Source organism: Giraffa tippelskirchi, chromosome 2, assembly GCF_054371585.1.
Source record: "Giraffa tippelskirchi isolate mGirTip1 chromosome 2, T2T-mGirTip1v1.2.pri, whole genome shotgun sequence".
NCBI classification, from domain to species: Eukaryota; Metazoa; Chordata; class Mammalia; order Artiodactyla; family Giraffidae; genus Giraffa; species Giraffa tippelskirchi.
This window is the reverse complement of record NC_137276.1, coordinates 166,023,168-166,041,577: the sequence shown is the minus strand read 5'-3', so window position 1 is coordinate 166,041,577 and position 18,410 is coordinate 166,023,168. Positions and strand designations below refer to the sequence as shown.

Below are 18,410 nucleotides of genomic sequence, written 5' to 3'. Positions count from 1 at the left end.
CCCTGGAGAAGGACATGGCAACCCACTCCAGTATTCTTGCCTGGGAAATCCTATGGACAGATGAGCCTGGTGGGCTAAGGTCCATGGGATCATAAAGAGTTGGACACAATTTAACAACTAAATAACAACAGAATATCTAGCATAACCTTGCCTTATTGTGGTTTAAAGGTACCAATCAAGTAAATCAAGGCAAGTCTATTTTTTTTTTTTCCTTCAAAAAAGGATATATTTGTAGGCAAGAGATAAATATTAATGGTCTAAAACATTTGTTTGAGTGGATGCAAGCTGTATGGATTACATCAGAAAATAATAATAATAATCAACTTCATGTTTTAAAATCTGCACATAAGGAATTGGGCAATTTGCATTTTCAGAGCTAAAAGAAATATGTGCTTCTTCTTGGCCACTATATTGAGGAAGATAGTGACTCTTCATGCCAGTCTCAGTCTTTGAAACACCAGTATAAAGGTCTTTTCTTGCTCCTATTGAGTCTGCTTTCTATTCCCTATCTCATATGCTCATTCACATCTCTTTATTATTTGGATTATATTCAGCAAATAAGTAGAACTAATGTGGTAGCACAAACATTGCAGAGAAAAAAGCAAATCCCAGTTCAGTTCAACTGCCTCCTCCATCCAAGGCAAACTATGTGAAAAGCCATTGTGGTTTAAAGGTATCAATCAAGTAAATCAAGGCAAGTCTATTTAAAAAGTCTATTTAAAAAGTAGCTGAAGATCTACCTACCAGTTACAAAATTGAGTTCTAAGAACTCCATAAAATAAAAAAGTCAAGTTAAGCCATAGGAATGTTGCATTTTGTAGAGGAGTAAATTCAGTGATTACCAACACAGCTACCCAAAAAATGTTACCTATTTATAACATTATAAGAAACAAGAAGAAAACAAAAACCAGCCTCTGAGCAACCAAAAGAAATATCACAAAAATAAAGTTTTTATCTTTCCACAGGAACTCCTTCTTGTCTTCCATAAAACACTCTCTATTTCTTGGTTAGATTGTTTCTAAGCCCATAGCAATTTAGAAGCAGCAAATAAGAATCAAGAATTTGAGCAAGTAGCTGGAGAAGGAAATGGCAACCCACTCCAGTGTTCTCGCCTGGAGAATCCCAGGGACGGGAGAGCCTGGTGGGCTGCCCTCTATGGGGTCACACAGAGTCGGACACGACTGAAGCGACTTAGCAGCAGCAGCAGCTTGATATCAGTAAACAAGAAAGAAAGATAAACTTCCAAAAAAAAGTCAAAAGAACCCAAACAATCAAGGTGGTCAAGAACTATTCTCCGTTGATGCAGATGATCCCATGTCCCAATATAACCCAATATAGAGCCCAACAGAGCCACTGTATTATGATATAGCATAATAATATGTTATTATATTAGTAATAACTAATAATGAATCATTGGCATATCCTGCATGAAAAAGCAAGGAACTTGTAATGCATTTAGAAAGCTATCCACCAAAATATGTTTTAAATAGTCCACAATTTAGGGGAACATGCAAAAAAAATCAAGCTGTTTATTAATTCCCAGTAGGATCTAGAGGACTTAAGGCTTTATTTACTCTACTCATGATATGTGCTTTCTTCTCATGTCATACAAAATTTGACTAATGTAGAAAGTATAACCCTCTAAAATCTCTAACAAGTAATATTAAAAATGGCAATTAAGCCAACTTTGAAAATGCAGAAATTGTGAACTCCATAAGAGGTCATGTCTTTCACTGCATAACCCCAATATTTGGCACACAGTAAACATTAAGTAAGTATTTGCTGGGTGGATGAATGGATGCTGCTAAGTTGCTTCGGTCGTGTCCGACTCTGTACAACCCCATAGACGGCAGCCCACCAGGCTTCACCGTCCCTGCAATTCTCCAGGCAAGAACACTGGAATGGGTTGCCATTTCCTTCTCCAATGCATGAAAATGAAAGTCAAGTCGCTCAGTCGTGTCCGACTCTTAGCGACCCCATGGACTGCAGCCTACCAGGCTCCTCCGTCCATGGGATTTTCCAGGCAAGAGGATGAATGGATGGATGGGCTAAAAATAGAATTAAAATTTGCAGACTTATGGCTAATGCCATTCAAGTCATAATTCACTCTTTTGTTTATGAAAATCTCAAGATACGGAAAATCATTATTTTTCTTCACCACTGTCAGAACCTTCTAGACAAGCAAAACATTTGCATGTCTAAATGAAGGAGTTTCCTGAGTACTTCTTATTGGAAAGACCAGGCAACTGTCCAAACTCGAGTTTGCTCTTCAGGAATATTTTTCTGAAATGGTCACTTTTTAACCTAAACATATCAAAAGGTTCTTTTTAACCCCAGTTGCTTGCATCTTTTCAGATTTATAATTAAGTGCTGTCTGACAGAGAAACAGACTCCTCTGATTTCTAGGGCATAGCTCAGGTTCTGTGCCTCTCCTCCAGATAGAGAGGGAGGGAAGGAGATTGGGAGGGAGGAAGACTGGAGACAGAGACTGAGAGGCAGAGGGACTGAGATGGACACTGCCTGCATAACCGTATCAGCTGAGGCACTAGGAAATTAGTATCTAGACCAAAGGTGAATATGTTAAATAACTCAGCTAGTTCATATTGATCCTTTTAAATGATGTCACTTTGAAAATGACAGTCAAGATTGGTTTTGTGTGTGTGTGACCTTTCTGTAGGAGCTTTGTCTCTATAGGTATTGAATGGAGAAGTAACCAAGTACCAAAATTTCTGTAAAGAAGAACAATTCATATATGTAGAATTTAATAGTTACAAGTAGTGATTTTAACACAAATTGGAGGTTTAAGTGGAGTGATACTTGGTTTTTACCCTCTGCTCTCCCTGTGTTGATACTGTATCTCATATCTATAGAACTAAATATAAAGATCATGGCACTTACCTACTCAAACACTAGATCTATTTTTTGCATTTTGTTAAGCATTCTGGGAGTACTCAGGAAAGGTAATAAATGCCATAAATAGATCTCCCCAATGGTGATGGTTTTGTTAATGCTCTCTCCCCACTTTGACTGGCCTACAGCTTGTAATGTGGGAAAATCATTCATTTTCAGTTTGCTTTGTATTTGATTTTCAGCTTCGGTAAGAACAGCAGTTTGTTTAAAATGCTCATCCCCTTTGGTTAAATCTGAACTTACTTTTTCCCTTTCAGTTTTTGGAGATATGGCCATATGTGAGTCTGAGCAATAACATTTTTATAAAATCTCTGTTGTCAGGGATCAGAAGGTCTCCTGAGCATCAAGCATAATCATCTCCACTGACAGATAAGGACCCTGAGACCCAGAGAGGGCCCAGTGACTTGCGCACTTTGTGACATTTCTCCATTGAACAATTAAGCATAGATTCCAGGGGCTGGGGCAGTCCCTTTCTCCTCTCCATAGACCACGGCTGGCACTGCCAAGTCTGGTTGCTTTGAGTCATATCTAACCAGCTTTAATGTGCATCCTCAAATCTCAGGAACACTTCAACCCATTTCTTCCATAGGTATGTCACCCAGGTCACACAACCTTACAATAATGGCCTGAAATGAAGAAGTTTGGGAGTGAGTCTCAATCCTGGGTCAAGGATGGGGGAAGGTGCAGCCGTCACACTCCCAGTTGGACAGTGTCTTGTCACGTCTGCTCCTGTGAGATTGAGGCACAAGAGGGGCGGGGTGGTGGGTGAAGGTGGTGCAAGGCGGAAATGGTGGTGACAGGAGCGTGAAGGAAGGGAGGAGAGACAGAGTGAGTGGGAAAGTGGGGTAAGACACCTGGATGGAGGAGAAGTGAAGACAGTGGATAACAAGGGAAAAGAAAAGATGGGGAGGAGAGGGGGAAAAGAAGGGAGAGGGAGGGAGAGTGGGCAGTACTAGAGGGAGGCAGTAGATAGAGAGAAAGGGAGAGGGTGAGAGGGAGGGGGAGAGATGGATTAAAAAAAAGAGCTAGAGCTCCCTGTCTCCTATTGCAGGCAGGAGAGTTAGTAAAGTGTTTTTCAAACATTTTGTATTATGAACCAAAGAAAAATTATATATCCTGTCCTGATATGCACATGCTTTATATATTATATATAATAGGAAAATTAAATCCTGCAAAATAATACCCTCACCATGTGTGATGCACTCTGATATTTTGGATCAGGTTCTGTTCTCCTTCCTCTTTAATGGTGGTTTCCACCCTCTAAATTGATTTTACAACCCCTTGAAATGCAGAGTGGATCTGTAGCTACAAGGTGAGGAGCTGGCTCCCCCAAGTGGAGAGAAAAGGGATGTGCAGGCCACAGCCTCACCTGAAGGCCCCTCTGCCAGGCTGCAGCTGCTTTCTCTGCTTTGCCTCTCCTACTCCCTCCTATACACACACACCTTGTTTGTATTCTCTGGTTTCTGTGCTGCTTTCCCACTCCAGGAAAATCTCGTTCTATTCTACCCCCTTGTTTCATAGAAACTGGAACTTACAAAGGTTTGTGACCTGCTCAAACCGATTAGTAACACAGCTAAAGAATCCACGTCTTCATAACTCCCTATTTAGTCACACTATCGTTTTCTTAATATTCAAATGTCAAGCAGAGAGGAAGGGGACATCCTAGTGTGTATTTTCCTGGGCCCTAAATTTATCCTCTAAGAGATAACTGTGAGCCTTACACACTTATCAGTAGGGCCTTAAAAAATTATAGCTGCTGAAGGCGGGCCTAGGTGAAAAAAAAAAAAAAATTATAGCTGCGATTTTGTTGCTGTTTTCTTTTTTCCAGTGCTAGTTTTATAAATATGGGGGAGTATCCAAAGCAAAACAAAGTCTAAACATTCATTTTGGTGTGTCAAAGTCATGTTCATTTCAGTTGTACACGCTAACTTCTTGGTGTCCATGCCTAGCTACTAAACAGCCTATCTGTCAATGGCCTATGAATAACAGTAAATGTAAGGTTAGTTGTTTATACTTTACTTTAACATTAAACTTATGTTTGTGCAGTACTTTTTGATTCATCTAATCACAAAAGTTAAATTTAGGAAATATTAGCAAAACATATTCAACAGGTAGCACTGCAGCGAGGTAAGCTGCTGCTTGAGGTTGAAGGTGAGGGTGGGGGTATACTGAGTAAGAGTCCAGCCCTGTGCACCTTTCCTCTCCACCTCTAACCTCAGCAGAAGCTTCTGCTGTGAAATAAGAGACAGAGCCTGGTGATTGTCATGGCTCAGCCCACGTGATCAAACTGTGCTGAGTAAAGACTTGCATGAACCATCTGGCACCTTCCTTGGAGTGCACACAACTCTCCAGGAGTTTAACAGCTGCTCAGTGTGCTAACCAGCTGTCCTGACCTACAGTCCAGGACCTCTTCCATGCTGGGCTCTGGGTCTATCTGGTCACTAATGGGCCCCTTAGAAATGATCTCTAGCTCCTCTTGTATGCAAAAGCATTGATAAAGGGCAGTGTCCTGGGCTGCCTGCAAATAAGCCTGATACCTCTCTCCCCAGCCTGCCTCCAGCTTTGTTTGTTTTCGTCTCCTCCTTGTTGTTCTGCTTTTCTCTTGTTACCACTCTGCCGCTGCTTCATTCCCCTTCTCACCAACAAGCGTACATGCCCCTGCCTGAGCTCATGCACAAACAAGGCCATCACATGTATTCCCCTTTAAATTCAAGCTGCCCTCGTGATATGAAGGTCCTCAGTGAAGGACACACTTCTCTAGAAGCAGTAAGACTATAGACCAGATTTACCTTTGGCAAAAATAAGTTTCAGAATGACTCAGTGTGCCTTTGGAATGGTACTGTTTTCATAGTGCTTAATGACAAAGCTCACAAAGTTTTCCTGTCAATAATGCTAGTGGCTTTATTTTCAAGGATCCCATCCAAAGCCGGAGGGAAGCATTTTCCTCATAAAGTAACTGCATAATGTATTGCATCATAATAATTTGGTAGAGTAATAACATTGCTTAGATCTTGACATTTCTTGTTTATTGAAGTGTAGTTGTTGTACACTGTTAAGTACGACGTGCTGTGCTTAGTCACTCAGTCGTGTCCAACTCTGAGACCCCATGGACTGTAGCCCGCCAGGCTCCTCTGTCCATGGGGATTCTCCAGGCAAGAACACTGAAGTGGGTTGCCATGCCCTCCTCCAGGGGATATTCCCAACCCAGGTACTGAACCCAGGTCTCCCGAATTGCAGGTGGATTCTTTATCATTTGAGCCACCAGGGAAGCCCCACTATGTACAATACAGGTGTACAATAGAGTGATTCACAATTTTAAAGGTTATACTCCATTTATAAGTCTTATAAAATATTGACTGTATCCCTTGTGTTATACAGTATATCCTTGTAGCTTATTGTATTTTATACCTGCTAGTTGTAACTTTTAATCCCCTACCCCTGTATTGCCCCTGCCACTTCTCTCTCCCCACCGGTAACCATTAGTTTGTTCTCTGTATCTGTGACCATACTTCTTTTTTGTTATATTCTTAAGTTTGTTGTATTTTTTAAATTCTTCAAAGAAGTGATATCATACAGTATTTGAATCTTGACATTTCTTTAAAAGTTTTATTCATTTCTGAAAGAACTGCAGATATTCACACAAACACTTAAACTTCTGGCTTTGCTCATTCTCCCATGATTTATTACACATAATTATTGAAGTGGTAAAGACCAAGATGTTGCTATAGAACAGCTGAGGAGGAATGTCCCATCATTTGTGAAAAATGTTGTGACTTCTTGTGCTTTAATTTAAACTCATCACGTCTATTTGAAGTAGGTAGAATTATACTGATCAAGTGTACATAACCTGTCGTCTTCATAAGTTTCAAATTAAAAAGCAAAATAGAGTTTAATACTGCTACTGGTCTTCAGCAATTACTTGAGATGGTAGTGCACAACTTACTCAAAGTTATGAATTGATATGCCCATCACAGTATAGCTTGTTTAATTCCTACCTTTTTTATTTAAAAATTAAGCCATATAGAGTGGATGTAGGATCTGCCAGCTGGAAGCACACTGGAAAAGGCAGTCAGTTCAGTCGCTCAGTCGTGTCCGACTCTTTGTGACCCCATGGACTGCAGCATGCCAGGCTTCCCTGTCCATCACCAACTCCCAGAGTTTATTCAAACTCATGTCCATAGAGTTGGTGATGCCATCTAACCATCTCATCCTCTGTCGTCCCCTTCTCCTCCCACCTTCAATCTTTCCCAGCATCATGGTCTTTTCTAATGAGTCAGTTCTTTGCATCATATGCCAAAGTGTTGGAGTTTCAGCTTCAGCATCAGTCCTTTCAATGAATATTCGGGACTGATTTCCTTTAGGATGGCTGGTTGGATCTCCTTGCAGTCCAAGGGACTCTCAAGAGTCTTTTCCAACACCACAGTTCAAAAGGATCAATTCTTCAGCGCTCAGCCTTCTTTATAGTCCAACTCTCACATCCATACATGACTACTGGAAAAACCATAGCTTTGACTAGACGGAGCTTTGTTGGCAAAGTAATGTCTCTGCTTTTTAATATACTGTCTAGATTGGTCATAGCTTTTCTTCCAAATAGCAAGCATCTTTTAATTTCATGGCTTCAGTCACCATCTGCAGTGATTTTGAAGCCCCCAAAAATTTCTTTCAAAAGCTAATCTGTGGACTGGATGCATTAAAATCACTCAGGGAGTTTTGCTAAATGGTACAGATGCTCAGATCCTAACCCTAGAGGACAGTGCACAGGCAGGAGTAGGGATCACTAAGTGTTCCCTGAGACAAAGTCTGATACTTTCCCCAAAAGTGTTCCACTTGCAAAGAAGTTTAGGAAGCACTGAACACTCTACTTACTTCAGAGATATAAGATACCTCATCATATTATAGGATTTTGAAAGTCCTTTCATAAACAAACCAGTTTAGCCCAGGATTTCCAAGCTTAAATAATATGTAACCTTGAAATCCAATTTTTACATAACCCCAATTGAGATTTTTCCCACGATATGGTTTTCAGAGAAGATAATCTACTATAGATTTTCACCAGGGACATGGTGGGAAGAGCTCCCTGGGGATAAGTCTCCAGGAGTGGAGCTTATTAAAATTGGAAGGCACTGATCCTGAAAAACTAATTTAGTGCCTACTATATGCCAGGCAGTGGTTTGGGTTCTTTACCTACATGAGTTTATTAAATCCTCACAACAACCCCATGAGGTTGTTTAAAATTGAGAAAAATGGTACCTTGTAAGACCCCCTACTCACAATCGTGACTAGATGTGAACTCTGGTTCTTTTATTTGAGCTTGGTTTTGGGAGGAAAGGAAAGTGAGGCCTTGGATTAGTAGAAGAGTGGGCTAGTGGCAGTTGCTGTTAAAACCTTCATTTTCCAGAAAGGCATTAATTGTAGAAATTATATTCTATGTACTTAATTCATTTTAAAGTGCTTTCATTTCTTTAGAATTTTCAGAGTATCCTCCCATAGGCAGCTGCTGTCAACAAAAATTGCTATTACTGTCTTCAGCATCTAGATCAATTATCAACTCTGTGGGCATAATTACCATTTTTCCTTAAAATTAACCTTAAGTGACCAAGTCACTGACCTTTGGCCATAAGTTAAAGAAAGAGGGAAGCTCTCCCTGAGCCATCACAGAGTCCTTGCAACTTCTAAAACAAGAATACAATTTTATATCTTCTATAGAAAGTCATGATCCAGGCTATTGTATCATTTCTTTGGTCACTCTTAAAAGAGAAGAACCTGTATACTATAGTGGTCAGAGTGAGGGGACTGGAGTGAGAGCCCAAAAGTGGGCAAGCGGAAGTTTCCTACAGCCAAGAGCATTTATCCTAGGTGCCTGGGCTCCAGATTCTCCTCTTTCTCTTTTTTTCCAAGTACTCTTCTGTTCTTACTTTCTTTAAAGTGGTTCATTTCCTTTCACCAGTCCTTGTCCTAGAATAGCTCTTCCCCCACTCACCAAGCCATTCCAGCCCTAACCCCCAGGTTCTGTTCAGCCCATCACAGCTCAGAGCTGGATCTCCATGCATCGTCTTCACTGAGATTATCCTGAAGGCCAACATGAGAAACAGCCATAAAGAATATCTCAACACCTGAAAAAATACCTGTGAAGATTTTGTACCTTATGTTGTTTAGTGTTCTCATGGAAAACAGCCACACAATACATGTCTTTTAGAATTTAGTTCCAGAAATAAAAATTATAGTAAATTAAAAATAGATGAATGTTTTAATATGTTATGTATGTGGTGATGATCCAGATTGCTTCTCTTTGCAACAAAAAAAAACATGTTTTCTTTTTGTCCTTGGAAAAAATTTGATCCTCACTTGCAGCATTATATAATATTTTTCTATTTCTAATTTAGAATTCATATTAAATACATGTAGGTCATCTGCAGTTCTTCTAAAAGTAGCAATAAATATGATTTTTGAGCACTGCATATTTGTATTTGGTAAGCCCAAATTGCATTATAATCACTGCTGTTCAGTGATTCAGATCAGGATACTCCAGAATTCAGGGGAAAGATGATTATCATTAAATGGATACTGCTAGGAGTCTTCAAACATTTTCAGCTGACTTTTACTTACTACTGAAGTAATACTTGTAGTAGAAAATTTCAAAGGCAGATGGACAAAAAATATTGTCTATGATTCTATAAATCATTGGCATTTTGGCCTTACAAATATGGCTTGCCAAGCATTTTTTAATTGCACATATATATTTCTCTAAACCAAAACCAAATCATTCTATGTCATTGAAAAGAGAACACAAATAACATGTGTATATATATATATATATATATATATATATAACCCATAAGCAATTGTAATTCTAAGATGCTTCCAGAATGCTTGGACGAGAGAAATCAGGTAGTATGAGTCAAATCAATAAAATTTATTTGTTCCAATGGTAGAGATAAGTAATGGAATAATTCAGACCTACTTTATATCTTTTAATTTAATTTTTGAATCAACTTTTAAAATCAAAATTAAATAGAAAAGTATAGATTGAGAAGACCCACCCACCTCTATCCCTTTTTTTTTTGTATTTTACACTGTTTCATTTATTTCTTTTAATTTACTTAAAAAAAATTTTATTGTCTCATATTTATTACAATGTCACTCTAATATGGGTGCTATGATTCATGGTAAGTTGCCCAGAGCCGCCTAACCTAACGAAACAAGGATTTTAACCCAAGGCCTTTAAGTTCCTAAACTGTACTCTTTTCCTACTGCATTAGATAACAGCCTATGATAATTGGTGGCAGTATTTGACCCACGTTTATCTTTATCCACCAAGTTTTTTCATCTGGTTTCTTGTGGTAATGATGTTTCCAATCCAGTTTTATTTCAAACAGTACTGCAGTGAATGCTCTTGTTTTTGTGTTATTTCACATGTGTGAAAGTCTGTTTGCTCTTCTCTCTTTTTTTTATTGTGGTATGCTTGATGTACAATATTACATAAGTTTCAGGTGTACAACATAGTGAGTCACAGTCTTTAAAGATTATACTCCATTTATAATTATTATAAAGTACTGGCTATATTCCCCACAGTGTACAGTATATCCTTGTAGGTTATTTCTTTATACATAGTAGTTTGTACCTCTTAATCCCCCATCCCTTTCTTGCCCTTCTCCTCTTTTCTCTCCACACTGGTAACCACTATCTTGTTCTCTGTATCTGTCAGTCTGTTTCTTTTTTGTTATATTCACCGGTTTGTTGTATTTTTTAGACTCCACATATAAGTGATATCATACAGTATTTGTTTTTCTCCGTCTGACTTATTTCACTTAGCATAATAGCCTTCTAGTAAATCCGTATTGTTGCAAATGGCAAAATTGCATTCTTTTTATGGCTGAGTAAATTCGTGTGTGTGTGTGTGTGTGTGTGTGTGTGTGTGTGTGTAGGACGGCTCCTTTTCTCCACATCCTTGCCAGCATTTGTTATTTGTGTTCCTTTTGGTGATAGCCATTCTGACTAGTGTGAGATGATGCTTCATTGTGGTTTTAATTTGCATTTCTCTGATGATTGATGATGATTAATGATGTTGAAACATCTTTTCATGTGCCTGTTAGCCATCTGTATGTCTTCTTGGGAGAAAATGTCCATTCAGGTCTTCTACCCATTTTTCAGTCGCGTTTTTTTTTTTTTTTAATTGGAGGATAATTGCTTTACAATATTGTGGTGGTCTCTGCCATACATCAGTGCAAATCAGTCATCATTATATTATGTATCTCTTCCGTCTTGAGCCTCCCTCCCCTCCTCATTCCAGCCCTCTCGGTCATCACAGAGCACCAGGCTGGGCTCCCTGTGTTATACAGCAGCTTCCCACTAGCTGTCCATTTTAGACACAATAGTGCATATATGTCAATGCTGCTCTCTCAATTTGTCCCACCCTCTCCTTCCCCCACTGTGTCCACCAGACCATTCTCTGTGTCTGCATCTCCATTTCTTCTCCGTAAATAGGTTCATCAGTACTATTTTTCTAGATCCCATTTATATGCATTAATATACAGTATTTGTTTCTCTTTCTGACTTCTTCACTCTGTATAACAGGCTATAGGTTTATCCACTTCACTACAACTGTCTCAAATTTGTTCCTTTTTATGGCTAAGTAATATTCCATAGTATCTATGTACCACAACTTCTTTATCCATTCATCTGTTAATGGACATCTAGGTTGCTTCCATGTCCTGGCTATTGTAAATAGTGCTGCAGTGAACATTGGGATGCATGTATCTTTTAGAATTGTGGTTTTCTCAAGGTTTATGCCCAGTAGTTAGATTGCTGGGTGATATGGTAGTTTATTCCTAGTTTGTTAAGAAATCTCTGTAATGTTCTCCATAGTGGCTGTACCAATTTACATTCCCAGCAACAGTGCAAGTATGGTTCCCTTTTCTTCACATCCTCTCCAGCATTTATTGTTCGTAGTATTTTGGTCATTCTGATTGGTGTGAGGTGATACCTCAGTGTACCTTTAATTTGCATATCTCTAATAATAAGTGATGTTGAGCATCTTTTCATGTGTTTATTGGCCATCTGTATGTCTTCTTTGGAGAAATGTCTGCTTAGATCTTCTGCCTATTCTTTGATCAGGTTGTTAGTTTTTCTGATATTGAACTATATGAGTTGCTTATATATTTTGGAATTAATCCTTTGTCAGTTGCTTCATTTGCAGTTGTATGAGCTATTTATATATGTTGGATATTAACCTCGTATTGGTTATATCATTTGCAAATGTCTTCTCCCATTCAGTAGGTTGTCTTTTTGTTTTGAGAAGACTTTCTTTTTAACCACTTTATTGAAGTACAGTTGATGTAAAAATCTGTACATATTTAATATCACAAAAACACTGATGCATTTGGGGATAATTATATACCCATGAAACTATCACCACCATCAAGGCCATAGACATATTTATCACCTTCCAAAGTTTTCTTTTCTATTATTGTATAAAAACACTTAACAAAAGATCCATCTTCGTTGCAAATTTTAAGTATGTGATGCAGTAATCTTAGCTATTGATATTATGCTATATAGTAGATCTCCAGAATTTATCTTGCAAAACTAAAATTGTACACTTTAACCATTAGTTTCTTGGGTTGGAAATAAGAGTATATATATTCCCTACTTAGACAAAAGGCAGAATATTAGGTACATTCTTCTATACCTTGCTTTTTTTACTTAACAGCTTGCCCTGGAGATCTTCCATGTAAAAACCTACAAAGTTTTGCCATTTTTTTATAGCCATATAGTATATGGTTCTGTGGATGTACTATAGTTTACTTTGTTATCTATACACTGTCTTTCGCTATTATGAAGAGTGCCATAGTAAAAATGCATATGTATACTTCATTTTGCATATGTGTGACTACAACTATAGGACATTTTCCAAAATTAAAATTGCAGAGGCAAAGATAAGTACTTTTTTACTTTGATAGTTATTGTCGAATTGACCTGTAAAGATTATACCATCTTCCATCATTGTCAGAATGTTTCCCTACAGCCTCATAATTATTTGTAACACTTTGTCTGATTTTTAAAAAGAAAATGTCATTCCAATGATTCTGGCTTATTTGAGCTTAGATTCTCTGAGCTCACACAAATTGTTTCATATATGAATTTGAAGTTGGTGTAGTCAGCTCTTTATTATTTATTAACATAAAAAGCAGCCATACCTTAGATATTCACAATGGCAGATAATTTGGTAGTAATTCAATTCAGCTTTGAAATGTATTATGACAGTTTGCCCCATTAAATTTTCTTTCCTAACAGCGTCAGCAACAGGAAGCATTAACTCAGTTTTTAGCACAAACTCGGTACTGATGGAAGAAGAAAGTGAAAAATTGGAAATAAGTCAGTATAGGATTCAGAATTTTTCCACCTTACCTCTGGGATCATAGATAGTATTATTTTGGTCTTTTGATACCTGTATCTATATATTTTCAAATGTTGTAACATGCTCAGACTACTTGTATTTAAAAAATAGAGTCATAGTTACCATTGAAATGCCCAACACAAGTATCATATTCCATTATTTTCAGCCTGAGAAGTATAAACCTTTAAGGGAAACAATTAAGTAGCACTAATTAATCGTTAATTACAATTTTAATGAAATTAGTTCCAACATATTTTAAATTGCTCCTTACCACATATCACTTAGAAAGTGGAGAAGGCATATGTAAATAATGGAGAGTTTATGAGGTTGGGTTGGCCTTAGTATGAGCCTCTGGTGGGGAGGGGTCAACAGTACAGAAATGTCTGATTTCAGCCTTTCTCCCTCCTTGCAGCATCTTCCTCAAAGAACTGGAGAAGTATGAGCAGCTGCCTGAGGATGTGGGACACTGCTTTGTTACCTGGGTAACCTACTGAACTTCTCCTACCATCCCATGTTTTCCAGGAGTACAGGTGATACCAAGTGGCATCACTGTTCAGTGCCTGAGCTGATGATTGGTGCCACTGACATTCTAACACAGGACCAGGGACTGTAGAGAAGATCCATGAGTAGATCTGAAAGAAAGCAGTCTATCCCTGAACACCAGAGCCCACCTTGGTGAAGGTCCTTAGATGTTGTGTCTGATATCTACCTTAAAAAAACTTTCAAAAACTGAAATGTCGGGAGATTGAAACAAGACCACCACCCCTGGTAGAAGAACTGTTCCAGCTCCATCCATGAGTTATTTTTAACAGGATGAGGATTAGGGAATTAGAACTTTAGAAATCCACCAAGCCATTGTTTACATTTTCTTCCTTAATAAGAGAACAGACTCCTTGTGTCTCCATCCCAATTCTGACCTACAGGATGTATATGTAGTCATTCTCTTTCTTGGAGCTGTTGTCATGGGCCAAGTAAATGGGCTGAATGTACCAGGTTCTAATTATATAAATGGAAACACTAGTCTCTCTTAGTATCTCCACGCCCCATTATCCTGAGCTCAGGTTCGTGATATGTGTACCGACATCTCCAGGGAAGCCCCCCTAGTACAATAAGTGCAACTAAACATGGAAATCTTTCCCCAGGGCCAGCAGTTCTAAATATTAAACAATTAACTAATTAGAACTTCTACTCAAAATGGGATAATTACTTTTCCAATGTCTTCACAATTCAGAGAGTTTGCACTCTTAACAGCCCTATGGAATAGGCAGGGCTGTAGTTGTGTTTTATATTTTACAGATGGAAAGATTTCAGAGGAGCTAGGGTGTTGACTAGTCCATTGACATATAATTAATATCACAGTTTATCCTGCAACTCTAGACCTGAGTTGCCTCCTTTTTCTGAAACTGTAACATTTACTTACTGGCCTATTTTCTTCAGGAAGTCTCAGACTGCCATTTTATTTTATGCTAATACATTTTCCACCTCTAAATACATGAGCCCATGCACAGTTCACATTATTGCTAATAAATAGTATATAATCCCTTGCACAGCCAATGTAGAGAAAAAATGAAACTGACCATTAAGTGAAGGGATTTTTTTTTTGGTATCTTGTTTCATACATTTTGAGGATTTGCCTTACAATCAACCATAAGTATGATTTATTAGCATCTCTTAGGGATGATGAATGCCTCCTAAATAGTACATAAAATTGGTTTCAGAAAACCTTTAGTATAAAATATGCTCATTTTGCCAAGAATTATCTCAAAGTGATTTCTTAAGTCTTATCACCTTAATGTATGACTATAGTGCAGGAGTAAAGGGTAGAAAGAGTTGCCATGTATTAAATGGCAAGAGTTATGACCAAGAAGCCTCAAGTCAACTTGCCTGGGCTCCACTGTTTTCTGAATTTAAAGTGACCTAACCAACATTATCGGAGAAGGCAATGGCACCCCACTCCAGTACTCTTGCTTGGAAAATCCCATGGACGGAGGAGCCTGGTAGGCTACAGTTCATGGGGTTGCTAAGAGTCTGACACGACTGAGCGACTTCGCGTTCACTTTTCCCTTTCATGCACTGGAGAAGGAAATGGCAACCCACTCCAGTGTTCTTGCCTGGAGAATCCCAGGGACGGCGGAGCCTGGTGGGCTGCCGTCTATGGGGTCGCACAGAGTCGGACACGACTGAAGCGACTTAGCAGCAGCAGCAGCAACCAACATTATGGACTTCTCATGTGGCTCAATGGTAAAGAATCTGTCTGCCAATGCAGGAGACACAGGTTCGGTCCCTGGGTCAGGAAGATGCCCTGGAGAAAAAGAAATGGCAACTCACTCCAGTATTCTTGGCTGGAAAATCCCATGGACAGAGGAGCCTGGCAGGCTACAGTCCATGAGGTCACAAAAGTCAAACATGACTTAGCGACTGAACAACAGCAATCAACCTCATGCCACTATTTTCATACCTGTTAAGTGGGTTGATAATAAAAGAACTCATCATATAGAGATCAAATGAGTTAGTATGTATAGAGTACTTGGGAAAGTGCTGGCATAAGTGAAACCTGCTATAATTAAGCACATAGTTAGACTTCTTTTCTAGAAGAGGACATCCCCAGTATTATGTAGGCATTGGGGTGGGGAGTACTTCACGGTTGGGAAAAGTACTTTCCCAGTGGAAAGGCTGTGAAGCACTAACCCAGGAGATGTCAAAGACATAAGAAATGAATTTTTACCAAGCCACAGGATTCTTGACTTGAAGAAGCAATCTGTTTAGGATTCACTGTTTAGGATTCACTTAGGACCCCCTAAGGGTCAGCCTGCTTTACTTTTCCCCCATCATTGCTTCTGGCACATGTAGGATGGTGGCACGGTTGCTTGGCATGCCCTAGAAACTGCCCCTATGGGGACATTTAGAGTACAAGCAGATCTCCCTCTGAGATTACACTTCATTTTCAGTCTTTGACTTTTCATTTTTAAAGCAAATGCTATTATTTTTCAAGATGGGAAACAAATTATAGGTAATGCCAAAAGGGGGATACTCTCTCGATAAATTCTGTCCAGCTTCAGGACATACTATGAGTTGTAAATTGATTCTTCTATCTAGTACAGACTAGTTTTAAAATGAACTCTGTTTCAGTGAGCTCTCTTCCCCTGCTGATAGGAAAAAAGTATCCCCAAGTTTATTAGGGTAGCACAGGCCTAATGAGCCCAGGACATTTGCCACAGGATTGTCTGTACCAGGCAATATCTGAGGGTTTAACTGCACAGCACTTGATGGCACAGTCAACAGAAGGGAGCAACTAATGGATGCTGATCTATTATTATCTTTGTTTCTTTAGGCAGACAAATTTCAGATGTACGTCACCTACTGTAAAAACAAGCCTGATTCCAACCAGCTGATCCTGGAGCATGCAGGCACCTTCTTTGATGTAAGCTGTGAATTTCCATTCTTGAGCCACTGATGAGCAGGTGGAATGCTTCTCTACTTTGAGATTATGGGTTTCTAACTCTCCTTTGTTCCTCATTTTTCTTTATTGGCCCCCCAATCCTCTCTCTCATGGATAAAACATGGAAAAAAATGAAACCACTGTTTATCTTTTGTTTTGGGTTTCCCTGGTGGCTCAGTGGTAAAGAATCCATGTGCCAAGCAGAAGATACAGGTTTGATCCCTGAGTCAGGAAGATGCCCTAGAGAAGAAAATGGCAACTCACTCCAGTATTCTTGCCTGGGAAATCCCATGGACAGAGGAACCTGGTGGGCTACAGTTCATGGGGTTGCAAACGAGTTGAACATGACTCATAAACAACAAAACAACAATGCTGTATTTTACTTCATCCCATCTCAAGTGCTGTGGTTTCTGATAAGGCACATTTGCCTGCATATCTCAACATCATGGAGTTGCAACGAGTCAAACACAAGTGAGCAACTAAGCACACAACACCAAATCTAGCTAGCCATAAATCTCATGTGTAGAAGAGATGTACTAGGATGCAGGTGCCAATTAAGATGTTCCACTTCTACTATGTGTGCGTGTGTGTGTGCGTGCTTAGTTGCTCAGTCATGTCCAACTCTTTGTGACCCCATGGACTGTAGCCCTCCTGTCTCTGTCCATGGGGATTCTCCAGACAAAAATACTGGAGTGGGTCACCATGCCCTCCTCCAGGGGATCTTCCCATCCCGGGGATCGAACCCAGGTCTCCCGCATTGCAGGTGGATTCTTTATCATCTGAGTCACCCATATAACTCCTCAAATGTAGGACTTCTCAAAGTGTGGTCTCAGCCCAGCTACATCGTCATCACCTGAGAACTTGTTAGAAATGCCTATTTTGGACACTGCTCCAGATCTATTGACTCAGAATCCCCAGGGCTGGAATGAAACAATCTTGAGTTTCAAGGAGCCCTCCAGGTAACTTTGATGTCCACTCAAGTTTGAGAATCACTAACTACTCTAATACAATTGTTTCAACCTTGACTGTACCTTGGAATCACCTTAGAGCTATGAAAAATACTGGTTCCAGTCCCAGCCCTGATTGTGTTATGATCAGCCTGGATTTGGCCTGGCCGTTGAGATTTTTAAACATTTCCAGGTGAGAGTAATGTGCAGCCAGGGTCGAGAACTTGTTCTGTAGTGGAAGCCAAGAGGAGATTCAGAGTTGATGTGCCTTGTCAGGTCCTCTGGTTTTGGGTGAGCACACAGTCCTGTTGGCAAATGATGTGTATATGATACTGGTCCCCAGAGAGTGACTTATTGGCTATAACATGAACAGAATCAAATGGGTCACTGTAGGATGCATGGGAAGAACAAGGGGGAGAAAAGAAGTGAGAATAAAAAAGTGAAGTTCAATGAGAGATAGGTGATAGCAGTGATGGCCATTCTTGATAGTCATATCAGAAGTGACAAACACTTGAAATTCAGAAAATTTTAAATGTCTATCAGTCTAACTTTCTGCCTACTCATTCCTTCTCCAAATATTTGAATGTCTACTGTAGGCAAGATAACGTGCCATGTCCCATGGGGTCTCAGACATTCAAACATTGTTCCCATACTCAAGTTTACAAAATAATCCTTCTCTGAGCATCTTTCTAGCCTGACCTGCTGTAACAGAAATGAT

The 18,410-nt window shown here is 39.3% G+C and overlaps 1 protein-coding gene across 7 annotated transcripts in view; it reads left to right on the top strand.

Moving 5' to 3' along the window:
* KALRN (kalirin RhoGEF kinase) overlaps positions 1 to 18,410 on the top strand; it is a 683,494-nt gene that overhangs the window by 442,263 nt on the left and 222,821 nt on the right. For all 7 annotated transcript variants that reach the window (XM_081571703.1, XM_081571704.1, XM_081571705.1 and 4 more), the window contains exons 26-27: positions 13,719 to 13,788; positions 16,638 to 16,727. In XM_081571703.1, coding sequence (XP_081427829.1) covers positions 13,719 to 13,788; positions 16,638 to 16,727 — 160 coding nt within the window. The remainder of the gene's footprint in view (positions 1 to 13,718; positions 13,789 to 16,637; positions 16,728 to 18,410) is intronic.